The following is a 15,022-nucleotide window of genomic DNA, read 5'->3' on the forward strand; positions in this document are numbered from 1 at the left end:
GACTCTATGACTTGCGAATTCTTGATTAGGGATATAAGCACCTTTTATAGCACCTTTGTAAGCATTTCTCCAAGCAAGTATCCAAGTACAGTTCCAAATAAGCAGGGTAGTAAAGCCTAGAACAAGTCAATTTCTTCTGCCGGCAGGATTTTGAAGCAATATGCTGAAGAGGGTAATAATTGTGCACAGAGAATGGCGGCTGGTATCTGCTGTAAACTATTACCTGGGTTGGCCTGAGCATGGGAAATGTAATATTGAGACCAGAAGTCTTTTCTATACAGCTGACAACGATATTAGATCTACTTGTATCTTAACTAAAATACTTTGTACACTAGAATCATTAGAGTTGGTTTGGGCCGAAGGTATTTAACTGATTTTGAAAGTTTCAACTTAACTTTACCTAAAGTCTCGCTTCTCACTCAAAGATAGTATGAAAACTCATATAAAGTTTGAGTGAAAGATAAAGTGGAAGTAAGAGACCAATAAAAGATAAATAAAACTAAGAAGAATTCTGAATACCTTCACTTCCACTTTAATAAAACCTTACTTTTCACTCAAACTTTATATGGGATTCCATACAAAATTTAAGTAAGGGGTAAAGTGAAAGTAAAAGTAAAGTAAAAGATAGATAAAATCAATTTCTTGAATAAGTAACTGATTAAACTGATTGAACTGAATAAATTGAATGAATTAAACTGAAACTGAACTGAAACTACTTTTTCAACTAACTAAAAGAACAAAAGGAATTGACCTCTTATTTATAGCTGAATAGCCATATTGATTTTCCGAGGCTTTCCGCGATCATATGAAAAACACATGAAAGTAAATAAATGAATAAATTCCTATTGAACAGGAACAATAGGATGAATAGAAGAAGATTGTTCCAGGCCGTTTTCCCCACTGAGGGGTCACCGGAACTCGGAAATCCACTCCGCGAACTGGCTAACCTGAGGCAGCGAACTGGAGAGCCTGAGGTGGCGAACTAGCGAGCCTGAGGCTACCAACTGGCTATATAGTTGACAAAAACTAAATAGCTTGAATAAATAAATAGATCTGGTTGAATTATTCGGGGTCAAATAGTTTAACAAGGTCAATCAGATTGAGTGGGTCACTTGCTTGCTTGAACTGATTCAAAAGATAATAGGAATTGATCTCTTATTTATAGATGAATAGCTATCTCATTATTCCAAGGTTTTCCGCAATCATATGAAAAACACATGAATAACACATAGAAGTTGAAAAATCAATGAATCCTATTGAATAGGAACAATAGGATGAATAAAGATTGATTGTTCTGGACCTTTTACCCTACTGCAAGGTCACTGGAACTCGGAAATTCAAATCACGAATTGGCGAACCTGAGGTTGCAACATGCCCATATGATTGGCAGTATTGTCAATAGGATCTAAATTAGAAAGTCTTTTGTTAATTCTTTTTATTGGGATTTTTAGAGTATACAGAGAAGAGGAAGCCCAAGAAGGGCCGCGGACCCCGGAAAAGGCCGGAACTGCTTTACCGCCTACTCAAAGTGGTTTAACACCGGCTGCATTGGAATTATTGCTGTTGTCAATCAGCATTGAATTGAACTGTCTTGGCGCAAAGCAGGAGGGAATGGTATACTGCCGGCAGAAAAAGTGGGGGCGGTGAGGTCTAAAAACAATGGTAAGACAGGGGTTCGAACCCTGGAGACTCTCGTCATTGGGGAACTTCAAGGTGACAAACGTCGCTCTTAAATCCAACGCCTTAACCACTCGGCCACCTTACCATCTTTATTGATCTTAATCTTATCTGATAACCTCATCTTATCTTGATCAAGATACCATTTTTAGCCTACTGTTAAAGCCCATCATTCACTTATACCTTAATACTTTGATCAGTCTGCTTTTGGGTGAAGCCTACTTGCTCATAGGAACTGATTATCTTTATCTGGGTGGTCATTGCACCCACCTGCCCTGCCATTTTAAGCATTATCGATCCTGAATAGGCCCTATTGTTCTCTGGATACCTTACTCCTTGAAATAATCTCACTTTATTTCATTACCATTGTTATCTCTTGATATGATCTCAAAATCATAAGCATGATATCATTCTTTTCTCAGTTGAATTATCCCTTTCAGGAAAATCCTAGCTGATCAATGGTTCTGGTTCAACCTCAAATACAGCCTAAATCTCCTATTGTTCCCGAAAAATCAGTTCTATCAAACCCAATGATGCATTTGATATACAATTTGGAGCCCGCCCCCGAATTCGGAATCCATTCGCATGTAAGCCGCGGGTTCGTATCTTTTTTACCTTTTGTCCTTGTTTAGTCTGCCTTGAAATTACTGGTGAATCCTCCATTAATCCGATCGGGAAACCGATCAAGGTTACGCGAGAAGGAGTCACCGATGCCAACTGCAGGTGGTTGGCATCTGTAATTTCAGAACAATTGCCATCCACGCTGCCAGAACTAAGAACAAGGATAGATGATATAACGATGGATATTTACAGCAAACTAATCTGATGGAACCGCAGAGATTGTCATCGGTCGTCAGGGCCTGCCAGGCGTCGAGACCAGGCCCAGGAGATACCGAGCGAGGTCACCGCCATATTGATTGCTAGCAATTGTAGACCCAAGCATGATATGATCTGGTACAACCAAAAGAGGCTAAATAAAGGCTCCATCTTTGTAAATCTGGGACTTACGCCATTGTGATGGCGACCCAGACCCAGCTGGGCGTCATATGAGGGGCACCTTGACACTCGACAGGAGCAATTATGACAATACCTAACATGGCACGCATTGCTTGTCAATTCTGCTCTCGCTCTCTATTACCATCAAAGACATGAAGCCCATTCACCATGTCAGGCAGAAAGCACAAATCGACACAGCGATGGTCAATGTATCCGTCCCTCCAGTCCGAAGTGACGGCCCTCTTGGAAAAATTCGACCTGGATTCTCGCTTCCACTCGAAGGACCATGACTTTGCGCTCCACACATATGACACGAATATAATGGGCAGATTCAGTTGTCCTAACGATAAATGCGGTTCGACGGGGTGGTCTAGCAAGAAAATCGCGATCACCATTCGAATGTATACTGGAAACAAATACAATGCACGAGTATACCACTAGCGCTGCCAGGAATGCAAGCGGCTCAGCCGGCCGATTTTTGATGACTCGTACACGGAGCGGGTTGCGTATCGCTTGAAGAAATGGAGTGGAGTCGAGATGGAAGCCCCGGTGTATAGTGGTGAGAGTCACGGTCCCCACATCAGGTCACTGTGTGAGGGCTGCAAAGCCGGACACTGCTTTGAGGGAAGGTGGTATTGTTGAAAGAGGGAAGGTCTTTGGTTTGAATGTTCATTGGGTTCCTGTTACATGCTCACTTGTGTCTATTCCTATCTTTGTCAAGAGAAATTGATATCTCCGTTGTGTACATGTCAGAGATATAGGTAGTAATGAGCCTGAGATCTACTATATCGCTAGTTCTTCACACTTATCTCTCAGGAGACATTAGGCACTACTGAGCTCTCATGCTCCCAGTGGCCACGAGGGGCGACAGAACGGTTGGAACTGGCATTCGGTATGCATACACTGTCGCACGTCCAACCGCTTACAGTACTTAGAAGTTACCCATGCTAATACTCTTGCGACCTGCATAAGAACAAACCGAAGATATTTGGAAGAATCCTCAATTGGATTTACCTAACAGACAACCCTCTACAAAACAGTAGACTTTCGATCACGATTCAGGCCAAAACTCTGCCCGAACCTGCATGGCCACCGGCTTCAGTTCATCCTCATCGTCTATTGTCATGATGGCGCTATACATCATCTCGTAAGCAGAGTGCATCAGGGTGGCATCGAAGCCCTCCTCCGTGAATTCTTCCACGAGGAGGGGCTCGATACACTCCACCCCGAATCGCCGGATGAGCGTCCGCCCCCAGCCCGCAGTCAGATAACGCGCGAGCATCGACTGGAGGTAATGGACGGGGCCGAGCATGCGCACGGGGTACCGCTCGTGCCGGAAGGCTCCCGGAAGCCGTTCATCGGTGGCCAGGATCAGATCGCGCCGCGCCAGGTGGTCGAATATGACACGGTAGCCGATCTCGCGATTGCCGGGGAGCGCCCAGCGCATGGGGAACAAGCGCACGTCGAAGTGGGTCCGCTCCCCATTGATGTTGGCAGTGTCGACGTGGAAGACCTTCTCGTGATGCGACTCCGCAGGGATTCGATAGTAGCTGCAGCGAGCATTGTCCGTCACGGGCACAAAGTCCGCGGTGAGTAGGTTGTTGACTGCCCGGGTCATGTCAGCTTCTTGCACGACGAAGTCAATATTGTTGCAGGAGAACTTCGCACCGTAGACAACAAAGGCCAGTTGACCCCAGAGAATATGATGGATGTCAGCGCGGTCGAGCACGGAGGATACGTGGCCGGCGATGGCCTCGGCCACTGGGCGGTCGGGGTCTGTTGCGTTGGACATCTTGTGGTGGATTTATGTGTGGTGATAGTTCCTAGCTGGTTAGACAGAATTTCAAATGGTGAGTGAGTGTGAAGATAGTCATGCAATTCGGCATTAAAGGTCTTTTATACCTATTGAGAAACAAGAAACGAACGGTGTGCTCCTTTCATTAGCGGCCATCGTCAAGAAGTCCACCTCTTAAGAGAAATAAAAATGAGATACTTACAATATAGAGAACTATGGTTTGGCTCGTAGCACAGGAGTGTTCCTCTATTTCTTTGTTGCTGTTCTCGTGAGGTTCAGTCTACACAGGAAAATTTCAACAGAGACTTGCATGCCATTATTGTATGGTTCCATGAGCTAACAATCAGACCAGAGCAAACTTCTAGGGTAGAAACAAAATATTGCAACTTGTGTTTGACAATTTGAGCCCAGATCAAAACATCGAGAGAGAGAGAAAGACATGATGTGTGGCGGTGGTTCATGTATCCGTTTATGGTGTGGTATCTGACGCGACGACATCTTGCCCTATGCAAAATATCTCCCTTGCTTAGATTCTGTTCTCTGGCTTGAAGATATGTGGAAAAGTTCAGGTCAGATACATACTGGTTGTCCTAATATGCGTTCGACATCAAAGCCCATCGTTGTAGCGGTAGGTATCAGTACCCATGTAGGACCGCGGTGAAAGCTATCCGAGAAAGATGTCAGACTCTGGAGGGGGGCATCCTGAGGAGAAATTGTACAATACCTGATAAGGATGTTGCAATCAATTTGACTGCCATTCTGATACCTCGCTCATGCGGTGTCGGTGCTTTGGCCCCAGTCTCCCAGGAACTTCTTGGTGTTGCCTCTGGCCAAGGACAAGGGCGTAGATCCGGTGTTGGCAGGAAGATGGGGATCGGCATTCGCAGCGAGTAGCATCTCAATGATTTTCAAGTTAGGAGTGCTTTTGTTGAGTATCGCCAGCAAGAGAGGTGACCGTCCAAGTGCACATTGAGAGTTAACGTCAACACCCTCGGCAGCAAGTAAAAGCTCCACAATCACCCTGCGATCAGCCTTCACGGCTTTCGATAGTGGCGTCTCCTGCGAATTGTCCTTGCTATTAGGGTCAGCGCCGGCGGGAAGTAGCAACTGAACCACTTTGATGTGGCCACGCTGTGCAGCTACTGCGAGGGGTGCCGTGCCATCAGCCAAGCTTCGACATTCAACATCCACAGCTCCTGTTTTGAGCAAAACATCGACCACTTCGTGGTGTCCGTTACAGGACGCTTCCCACAGTGGTGAGTGTCCAGTTGCATGTGCCTTCGGGTCCGGGTCTGCGCCAGCGGCCAGGAGCCGATCGACTACCCCCTTGTGCCCTTCTTCCGCCGCAGCATACAACGGTGTGATGCCGAAAATGTCTGGGGGATTGGGGTCCACCCCATCCTTCGCAAGTAGCAAATCTATCAGCGATTCTTCACCAAAGAACGCCAGATGGTAGAGAGGCGTCTGTCCTTCGTCATCGGGGCAATTAGCGTCTACCCTAGGTGTAGCGAGCAGCAACTTGAATACCGCTTCCTGCTGCCATGCGGCTGCTCTTCGCAAGGCCGTGCTACCATGGGGACACGTTGCGTTGATTTCAACGCGTTGTGTTTCGAGTAGCAATTTGACTATGTCTTCATAGCCAAATTCGGCCGCCCATACCAGCGCTGGTGTTGAGTATCGAGGATCCTTCGCGTTCAGATCCAAGTTGTCGATCGTGATAAGCCGCCTGACTATATCACATCTGCCATTCTCTGTAGCATTCACGAATGCCCTTTCCGCGATCGAAAGCGTCTTGTTGTCTGGCAGGGATGTAGACCGTACGTCGAGTGATTTCTGCGCAGTGGATTCCAGTCCGTTATCGGACGCCCAGATCAACGCCGAACCTTCAAGGTATTTCCAGTCAAACCGGTAGAGATGCGGATTTATCTGCCGGTGGAAACGTTTGGATGTCTGGGCAAGAGCGTTGATGTCTCTGGCTGCGTCCATCTGGTATGCGATAGACAGGACTATCTCAGGGGGTAGCTTGGTCAACATATTCGATGACTTGCGATGGACCTGATGTGTGCCTTTGTGTTGACAAGAATAAGAATGCTTGAAACAAGATAGAGAAGCTTCAGAGGAGTGAGATATGTTCTGGTAAAGATTCAAGAAGAAGAGAACTCATGAAGGATATTTGTAGCCTGGATACAAAGAGATAATTCCGGGATAACCATTATCCAGCGCCGGCAGGCGACGATAATATATCGAGATCACAAGTTCGGCTGTAGTGAATAATCTAACTGCAGTGAATGTATAGAAAGTACTAAACAGTCATATCTGGATACCATCACGTGATGCAATGATGTTCTGTGAAGGACAAAAATGACACCCTCATCTTCTTTGGTGAACAACGTTCCTTACAATGAATAGTGATGAGAATGATATCCTATGTGCCTGCCAAACAGATATGCTGGGTTACATCTTGCATCTATGCTCCAAGAACCTGAAGAAAACTTGGAACGTTTAATTGGGGTGTGAAGAACATGCCGATGACACAGAATCCCTGATACTTTTGACAGGACATCACTTATCGCTTCTCTCAGCGCCCGAAATAGCGCCCTTGTTTCCCTCCATCGCCATTGCAAGTCTTCTAGTATACTCCAACCGTTCGCTCCAGAACTTCCACCGCAGAAATGAGAACCCATGCGCCGGATCGCCTGTCCACAGGGGCCCATTGTGTGGCAGCTTGACACCCCCCATACTGTTGGCACCATCGGTAGATGATCGGTCCACATTCTACAAGTCCAACAGTTGTTACTAGTACCAAACAGTTGTCACTAGTACCAAACAGTTGTCACTAGTACCAAACAGTTGTCACTAGTACCAAACAGTTGTCACTAGTACCAAACAGTCGATGACAACATTTCTGATCTCCTTGTTATTTCCCTCCAACGACTCCACTAACCCGAACCTGGTCCAAAGTGTCCCGGCACAATACCGCGTAGCTAGGGAATACGCCAGCAAGGTATCGAAATTGCGAAGCCGCTGGTCCAAAAGATCCCCCGCTTGCGTTGGAACTTCCATCTCTGGGATGCTTTCGTCAACCTTGAGGCTTTTCTCCAGCTGAGCACAAAGACAGGAAAAGAGGGAATCGGACCGAGGCTGTGCTGTTAGTTTGCTTCTTTACTCAATTGTCAGCTGCACCAAACTATCTAATGGCGCACAAGTCGAGCTGGGAATCCACCAGAAGCTTTAAGATGAGGCTGAACCATACTTGAAAGCTTTATGTGATGTTTTTAGTCGCCCCAAACTAGAGACCTTTGTGAAGATGCTTGCGAGTCAAAAATAATTGTCTTCTTTGTACACCAAACAAAGCCCAGGGTAACTACAGAGAAGGCCACGACAGCCTTTCTCTTGCAAGATAGAATTCGGCTCCAGGCGAACACATCGACTGAGAACACGCCTTTTGTTGAGAGATGATGCAGCTTCTATCTATCAATACTGAGTAACAAGCGACAGTTGGTAAACCCTAGAGATATAAAAGGCAACCTTGAATCCCCACAAATGGTCCATCGCCACCTGACTTCCCACCTCACTCCATCAAGTCTTCTTCGCTACTCAAAGCAGTCGACTAAGAAGAAGGCGAGACCCACCTCCCCACTGACTTAACATGTCTGACCACCACATCCTCGACTTACCGGTCCCCCCGCAGGACGTGAACGAATATGGTTGGTCCGCGTTCGAAGACTTGCTTCTGAGCCATATGCTTAAGTCCCGCGCCGAAAATCCCCAGCTGATGATCCAGTTCGGCTTCATCCGAAGCGGTTCCTGGGTACACATCTACCGAGAATTCACCCCAGAGGAAAATCGTCGATACGGGGACGACGGGCTTCAGCGATTTGGAAAATATACTTCTGAGACCGATGAGATCCGAGTCACGTTTCACCTGGAGAGGGATCGAAAGCACATTGACGAATATGTATACATGGTGGTGATGCCTTGGTTGAGGACGTCGGAGGTGACGATCTGGCCGGTGGGTACCGGCATGGTATGGCATTGGAAGAAATAAGGTGTGGGTGTTGACTGTAAGTTTGGTTTGTCTGAGCGTGTAAAGAGGGCATGCTTCTGGTTATATTTGAACTTAAAGTCGTTCTCGCGATAAGCGAATTTAGAAAATACTTGACCTCGGATTCATCTTTGTTCGGTTCTATAATTTGATGGCGCGGATGCGCCTGTAATAGTTGCAGAAGACTTGCCTGGAACGGGATTGGGGGAGATAATGAAAGATACCATAGTAGTCCTAACGTGTGCAGTATGTCTGACCGCTAGATAAAGAATAAATATTGCCATAGAGAGTGTAGGACTGTACTTGTAGAGATCGAGGTTTTGGATTTGGGTGTTCGATCTGAAATGCAACTTTTTCTTGTAAAGGCTTGACAACCTCTGAGCATGCACTTAGGGTTTCGGGTGCGGCAGCAGGATATATAGTTTCGAGAAGAGGACCTGTACAAAAAAGCAACGCGAGGCAATTCGGACTTTGCCACTTGGCAGACTGACTTAGACTTAGTGTAAATAGACTGACATCTCCACATTAATTTTATATATCTCGTTGTCATATGCATCTTCTAAGGGCATTCAAACGATGGAGGAGCAAAGGCAGCTACTCCTGCATGGATAAATCTTGGTATGGATTATAAAGATTATATAAAGCATAAGTCAGATGTTTTTCAACAGCTGGCCTGCTGGCCCAATGGTAAGGCGCTTGACTACGAATCAAGAGATTGCAGGTTCGAGCCCTGCGTAGGTCAATTCTTTTTTCTTTTTGCATCGGTTCCGATTGGTCTTAGACCGGTTGGTTTCGAGAGTCATTAATCCTGCAGCAAGCTCTGTCGTTAAGGCAATGCCCCCAATAATACTACTTTATTTGTCTTTTTACTTCTTAAGTTCTGCCTTTTACTCCAGAAGAGAAGACAATAAATGCTACAACCATGGGAATACTCTTGTCAAAGTATAGAATGAGCTGTCTCGTTGGTGGACCCTCACCTAGCTTCTCACTGATCCCTACTCTACCCATTCTGTATGGAATATCCATCAATCTACTCAAATGGGTTCTCAAAAAATCCAGAAGGAAAGCCATAAAGTAATATATTCTCGTTCATAAAATTCTGAGAATCTTTCATGCTTGATTCAAGAAATCGAACTCTGATAAAGGCAAGGTTACATAACCACAATCAATTCTATTATTCATTAAGAATCCAATCCTAATATCCTTCTCATCCCCTTATTCTGAACCACCCATCCGCCCCCGACTCTCAAGGCTCCTGATCCCTCAAGATGCCCTTCCACCTTGCCCATCGCCATTTCGGTCAAGAAGGTTCCCAGGCGTTCAGTCGGCGAGTGCATCCCTGTCAGCGCATACCGGAAAACAGGCACGCTCAGGGCCACTCCCATCCTCGGAAAGAACCCCTTCATTCCCTGCGCAGGAATGTACGGCTGAATCGCCAGGTGCGTGGCCGGGTCGACGAAGCCCGGTCTCATGCTGTCGGCCCGGAGGCGGGTGGGGATCTGCTCCGACAGCTTACCCAGCAGCTGTTCGGTTTCGCCTTTGACTCGTGCAAAGATCGGAGAGAAGCGACCGGGGTTGTGTGTGGCTCCTTCACCCGAGACGTAGATAAATCGGAAAGGGTGCTGGGAGGAAGAAGATTTGAGGGTGGAAAATGTATCGGCCGCTGCAAGAGCATAATCTTTGGTGATCTTGACATACTGGCTATCCTGGTATTAGCAAATTGCAGTAACATGCTTAATTCATCCCCTCAGCGAAAGGGGGAAAGGTGTGGGGGGCTGCCGTACTCGGCGTTGACATTGGTTGAGCTCGTTCCCAAAGCCCAGACACATCCCTCAGCGTCTTGCAGCTGATCCAGCAGCTCTGGTCCGTAGACCTCAAAGTTTTCGTGGAGGATCACGCGGACCCGTGGATCTTTAGCATCATCTGCCATTGGCACGGGTCTCCGACTTAGAATCGAGATTCTGGAGACGGTCTTATTCTTGAGCATAGCATCGAGCACGGATGAGCCTACCAAGCCGGTGGCTCCTGTAAGGATAAGATGCATTCTAAAGGGCTTGATATCAAGGGCTGACTGTTGGTAATGATGGTGTAGTGGTAGAAAGAATTCTTGTAAACTGAACTGAATTCTTGAGTTAAGCTTATATTTTGCACCCCGATTGCAAGCCTCTTTTTTTTTGGGGGGGGGGAGGGGGAAGGGTTGGGGCGTGGAATCGGCAATCTTAAATAGTCGACGTGATATTCTTTGCTGGGGTGCTGCACCTCAAACCCTACCAGGGTTCACCGCAGGGGTTGGTTTGCGAGACAACATATAGTTCGTGCAATTCGTACGCTCCTCGATGTGGCTCGATGACCCGCACAGTAAGGCTATATCCGCTTCGGATTTCGGACTTTAAGACTCTGGAGCTAACGTGCTGACAGCTGAGCTGCCCTCCGATTGGCTTACTGCTCGATGTGGATCAACGGCCCGCATGCAGCGGGTGGATTACATACCCTCCATCCGGATTTCGGATAAGGCCCACGGGTTTATCATACTGACACCTGGGCTCGACTACTTGACTTAATTAATATCCTACCTGACCAAGGTGCAGCACAACATGAGCGCCCACGATCAGTTCTGGGTCAAGGAACGGTCGTATTCGATTGTGGACATGCTTGGTGGTGATCCGCTGTCCGAGAAATTCAGCGGGGGCACGGCCTACGAAGCTTTCTTGGGCTCCCTGAGCTACAATCTCTGGCACGCGCCGGTCTCAGGCAGCATCGCGGAAGCCTTCACGTTGAATGGGACCTACTTCTCGGAGCCCCTGATCATCGATGTCGCCGCGCAGGAGCAGAGCTATGAACTATCTCGACGAAGTGAACCAATTGCCGCGCAGCCGTACCTCACCTCGGTGGCCACCCGCGCGGTGATCTTCATCGAGGCCGATCACCCGGCCCTCGGAACGGTGGCGTTCTTCGGCGTCGGCATGACAGAGGTTTCCACATGTGACATTACAGTCAAGCAGGGCGACTATGTCCGCAAGGGTGGCGAGTTGGGGAGGTTTCACTATGAGGGGTCGACCCACTGTCTCATCAGGCACGCCCAGCTTGCAATGAAATCGCCCTGAGAGGAGTCCCATGGCGGTGGTCGTCATGCTTTTGTTTATCATAAAGATTAGGGCCATGCGGATTGAGATTTCATGAGTAGAGTACACGATGTTGTTGCGGCTGTGCCATGGGCTGAGATAAAGATCTGGCATGCTCTTTCATGTTCGTCGTACCTGTGACTGTCTGTCTTGATAAAAGTCAAGTCCATTCCTCCGACACTCTGCCTGTGAGACTGTGGGGACCGTCGTCCTAGAGTAGATCACTCGGGCAACGATCTGCTCTGAACATATACAAAGAAGCTGGAGGAAACGCCCCCTAACTTCGATGAACTACAGTGTAAGATAGTTGACCGAGCAGACGTCCCTGACAAATGGTAAGTCCAGCATTCAAGTCCGGCATCTTCCTACCATTCTGTCTTACCCCGCAACCTACTCTGGGATCATTTCGTCTCACTGAGATTACCGCGAGCAAAGCCTACCTCCGGCATCTTTCGAGCCTGCCCTGTGCTCCATAACCATGGCTGAAGAGTCTACCAGTCTTGTAGGTGAGATCGAAGGTTTGAGCCTTGCTGAGAGGATACCTGGATCGAAGAGATCGACCAGAGTGTTGGTATTATTCCAAATATGTGATGAGAAGTTGAATATCACGGAGAATGCAGTGCTTTGTGATGGTAGTTGTGGTCTTTGTATCAACGCTGCTAAGTCAGGAGAGATGTCAGAGGTCATTTGTTTGCGGAGAGGAACAGGAAAACAACCTCTTGAATATCTTCCACCTTTCTCACGTCCATCGATCCGGTCAACCATAGACTAGTGTGTGGGCCAATACCAAAGTCAATCCAAAGCGGGGGAAAAAGTCGAAGATTGTGGATCAAGAACCCCTAGAAACAGCAAGGTTGACAGATAAATCCACAAAACTACACTCCTTATGCCACCTTGCACATTCTAAGATAATCGTCCCAGTCGGCGGCTAGACCATCCCATTGATCAGCTAGACCAATCACTACCCCGGTTGTGCCTGACAAAGTGACATCTCACCCCCCATCCATGCATCAAATGCGGGGTAACACTAAGGAGGCCGGGGGGTCAACAAAAGCACGTATTCTGACCACGCCCCGACCACCTTCTCTTCTCCCTCGCGCGTCATCGTCGCAAGCTCTCCAACAGACGCGCCATCACTTTCAATATCCCTCCCCTTCGCAAGTTCGACTGAATTTCCTCAACTTTCTCATTTCCTCCCATCCAAGCGAACCCTCCAACCAATCACCAATGCCAAGCACAGCAGCCTCTATGATACGGTACACCCACACCCGTCACCCACCGACCACCAATATCGTCAAATACCACATCCCCAAGCATCTGCTCCCATGCTTTCGGACCGTCACCCTCCCGACCATCATGTCTCTCGCCTATCGGGCGGCCAGTGCCGAGGGACAATATCCTAAGGCCATCCTAATCAGGTACGGAGCCGAAGGCATCCATGTTCAAATTTCTCCCCACCTCCCAAGCTTCCTTCCAGCCATCCCGGCACAAGCCAGGCTACAGGGGCAGGGCATCCAGATCCCACAGAAGGCTAACCCAACTCCCTTTCGCCCACCCACCAGATCCTCCATCCACCTCACGCGGTACCAAAAAAGGGGCCGAACCAAACAGCTCCGGAACACCTGGCACATGACGATCTGCTACAAGAACGCGACCCACCTGGCCAAGGGTTCCCACATGACGGCGCATGTCTACGTGAAAAACAAGCATCACCCGGTGTTCCTGCGCGCCAATTACGCCGCCGAGAAACCGGATACGGCGAAGGAGGCGTCGGGGCGGGCGGTCTGGGGATCCGTGGAGAGCTCGCAGTATCTGACGCGCGAGGTTGCGTATGGGTACCTTCCACAACAGCGGGAGCTGGGGCTGTCGGGGGGGTGTGGCTGGGCGTATGCATCTCGTGAGAAGAGGCAGCCTTGGCAAGGGCGAGGAGGGCTGATTCGTTTTGTCTTGGCCCGCGAAAAAGAGGCTCTCAAAGAATAACTCTCTGGTCTCTCAGGTACGGTCAATGTCTTGAGATTTAGTGTGTTGTCATTCGCCGTGTTATTTATTCTGTCATCATTGTCCTCTTCTATGTGTATTTATCGAGTCTGTCACCGTTTGACACTGAGATGAGAGTAATGTGCTCGATGCCTCTCAAACTGGAGGTAAACGCGCAGAATCCTTGTACGCAAGTTGAATCGGCCGAAATCTTACTCAAGTCCCCCTCTATCCAATAACCAGCGTGTCCTCGGTCGGGAAGCTATACTGTGGAACCTCGAGATTGGTCGGGGCGGGGCCCTTGCGCGCCCGTCCGGAGATGTCATAGTGCGATCCATGGCACGGACAGAACCAGCCTCCAAAGTCACCAGACTCGCCGATGGGCACGCAACCAAGATGCGTGCAAACACCTTGAGATTCAAGTCAGCGATCGGTACCTGACCTACAAATACTCACACCAGTCTCAACTGTTCTCAATCGTCTGAAAGGAAAGAATATCCTACCCAGCATAATCAACCACTCCGGCTTCAGCACACGGTCCTCGTCCGGCTGCGGATCGCGGAGAGACTTCCAGTCCGTCTTGCGCGCCTCCTCAACCTCATTCTGCGTGCGATGCCGGATAAAGACAGGCTTGCCACGCCACTTGATGATGACCTGGGTGTGTAACACTTTCAGCATCCGTCTGAGTTGAATCCTCCGGGGTACATCCATGCTCATACATTCTTCCCCTCGGGGATGGCACCGAGGCTAATCTCGACCTTTGCTTGCGCGAGGACATCAGCGGATGCGGACATGTTGGCCAGAAAACCTATACAATTTCCGATATACCTGTTAGATTTCTCTGGCTCGAAGACCTTCTATGACAAGACATGATCTGGAATCGGGTATTGCTCAACTAACTCGCAACCGTATCCTTGGCTCCCACAGCCGTGGTCACACCCAGCGCTCCTGCCATGAAATACGCGATATTCTGCTGGCTCCGAGGCGGTCCGCGGGTTTCGTAGGCCTTGAAGCTGGGGACTTTGGTGGTGTCGTACGTCCCCCTGCTGGGAGTCACGACGTATTCGGGCGTCTCTGCTCGCTTGGGTCCAATATCACTACTGACGGGGGCGGTTTGGATGTTGAGCGCGGGGATTAGCGCGTGTGGGGAGTTGCGCAGGACGGTTCGGGTGACTAGGCTGAGGGACATTCTGGGATGTTTTTTTTCGTGTCGATGTGGACGGCAGGTGAGACGTTGAAGAGGGGATCATGAAGGAGGCATGGATTAGAATCTGGGCAAAGGCTATGGCAGGGTTCATATGCATTGGAATTGACTTTACGCTGACGTCAGCGGTAGGTCAATAGAACTTGCTTGTGGTCCTGTGTTGACTTCAATGACTACTCGATTGACTTTCTCGGATCTCCCATACC

At 48.5% G+C, this 15,022-nt stretch overlaps 8 protein-coding genes and 2 non-coding genes across 10 annotated transcripts; 5 read left to right on the forward strand and 5 right to left on the reverse strand.

Moving 5' to 3' along the window:
* Positions 1–1,660: 1,660 nt before the first annotated feature.
* Positions 1,661–1,765, reverse strand: ASPACDRAFT_t251. Its single transcript has one exon. It is a non-coding gene; the product is annotated as a tRNA-Leu (tRNA).
* A 1,076-nt stretch (positions 1,766–2,841) lies between these two features.
* ASPACDRAFT_53726 (3CxxC-type zinc finger protein) lies at positions 2,842–3,315 on the forward strand (the record flags this gene model as incomplete). The annotated part of the gene is made up of 2 exons (XM_020202788.1): positions 2,842–3,102; positions 3,133–3,315. 2 exons carry the CDS (start codon positions 2,842–2,844, stop codon positions 3,313–3,315), a joined length of 444 nt encoding a protein of 147 aa, XP_020053883.1.
* Positions 3,316–3,724: 409 nt separating this feature from the next.
* Positions 3,725–4,465, reverse strand: ASPACDRAFT_45637 (uncharacterized protein; the record flags this gene model as incomplete). The annotated part of the gene is made up of 1 exon (XM_020201638.1): positions 3,725–4,465. The coding sequence occupies one exon, from the start codon at positions 4,463–4,465 to the stop codon at positions 3,725–3,727; it is 741 nt and encodes a 246-aa protein (XP_020053884.1).
* A 774-nt stretch (positions 4,466–5,239) lies between these two features.
* On the reverse strand, positions 5,240–6,502 carry ASPACDRAFT_45638 (uncharacterized protein; the record flags this gene model as incomplete). Its single annotated transcript, XM_020201639.1, has 1 exon — positions 5,240–6,502. One exon carries the CDS (start codon positions 6,500–6,502, stop codon positions 5,240–5,242), a length of 1,263 nt encoding a protein of 420 aa, XP_020053885.1.
* Positions 6,503–8,117: 1,615 nt separating this feature from the next.
* Positions 8,118–8,516, forward strand: ASPACDRAFT_45639 (uncharacterized protein; the record flags this gene model as incomplete). The annotated part of the gene is made up of 1 exon (XM_020201640.1): positions 8,118–8,516. One exon carries the CDS (start codon positions 8,118–8,120, stop codon positions 8,514–8,516), a length of 399 nt encoding a protein of 132 aa, XP_020053886.1.
* A 667-nt stretch (positions 8,517–9,183) lies between these two features.
* ASPACDRAFT_t239 lies at positions 9,184–9,255 on the forward strand. The gene has a single exon. It is a non-coding gene; the product is annotated as a tRNA-Arg (tRNA).
* A 439-nt stretch (positions 9,256–9,694) lies between these two features.
* Positions 9,695–10,557, reverse strand: ASPACDRAFT_45640 (putative nucleoside-diphosphate-sugar epimerases; the record flags this gene model as incomplete). The annotated part of the gene is made up of 2 exons (XM_020201641.1): positions 9,695–10,214; positions 10,298–10,557. 2 exons carry the CDS (start codon positions 10,555–10,557, stop codon positions 9,695–9,697), a joined length of 780 nt encoding a protein of 259 aa, XP_020053887.1.
* Positions 10,558–11,107: 550 nt separating this feature from the next.
* Positions 11,108–11,617, forward strand: ASPACDRAFT_45641 (phosphatidylserine decarboxylase; the record flags this gene model as incomplete). Its single annotated transcript, XM_020201642.1, has 1 exon — positions 11,108–11,617. One exon carries the CDS (start codon positions 11,108–11,110, stop codon positions 11,615–11,617), a length of 510 nt encoding a protein of 169 aa, XP_020053888.1.
* Positions 11,618–12,862: 1,245 nt separating this feature from the next.
* Positions 12,863–13,834, forward strand: ASPACDRAFT_1858318 (uncharacterized protein; the record flags this gene model as incomplete). The annotated part of the gene is made up of 1 exon (XM_020197596.1): positions 12,863–13,834. The coding sequence occupies one exon, from the start codon at positions 12,863–12,865 to the stop codon at positions 13,613–13,615; it is 753 nt and encodes a 250-aa protein (XP_020053889.1). The 3' UTR covers positions 13,616–13,834.
* A 6-nt stretch (positions 13,835–13,840) lies between these two features.
* On the reverse strand, positions 13,841–14,996 carry ASPACDRAFT_1858319 (uncharacterized protein; the record flags this gene model as incomplete). Its single annotated transcript, XM_020197597.1, has 4 exons — positions 14,513–14,996; positions 14,332–14,420; positions 14,116–14,266; positions 13,841–14,022 (listed from the first exon to the last, which is right to left on the reverse strand). The coding sequence occupies exons 1-4, from the start codon at positions 14,799–14,801 to the stop codon at positions 13,841–13,843; spliced, it is 711 nt and encodes a 236-aa protein (XP_020053890.1). The 5' UTR covers positions 14,802–14,996.
* Between the last annotated feature and the right edge of the window lie 26 nt (positions 14,997–15,022).

The sequence above is a fragment of the Aspergillus aculeatus genome (genome assembly GCF_001890905.1).
Source record: "Aspergillus aculeatus ATCC 16872 unplaced genomic scaffold ASPACscaffold_13, whole genome shotgun sequence".
Taxonomy (NCBI): Eukaryota; Fungi; Ascomycota; class Eurotiomycetes; order Eurotiales; family Aspergillaceae; genus Aspergillus; species Aspergillus aculeatus.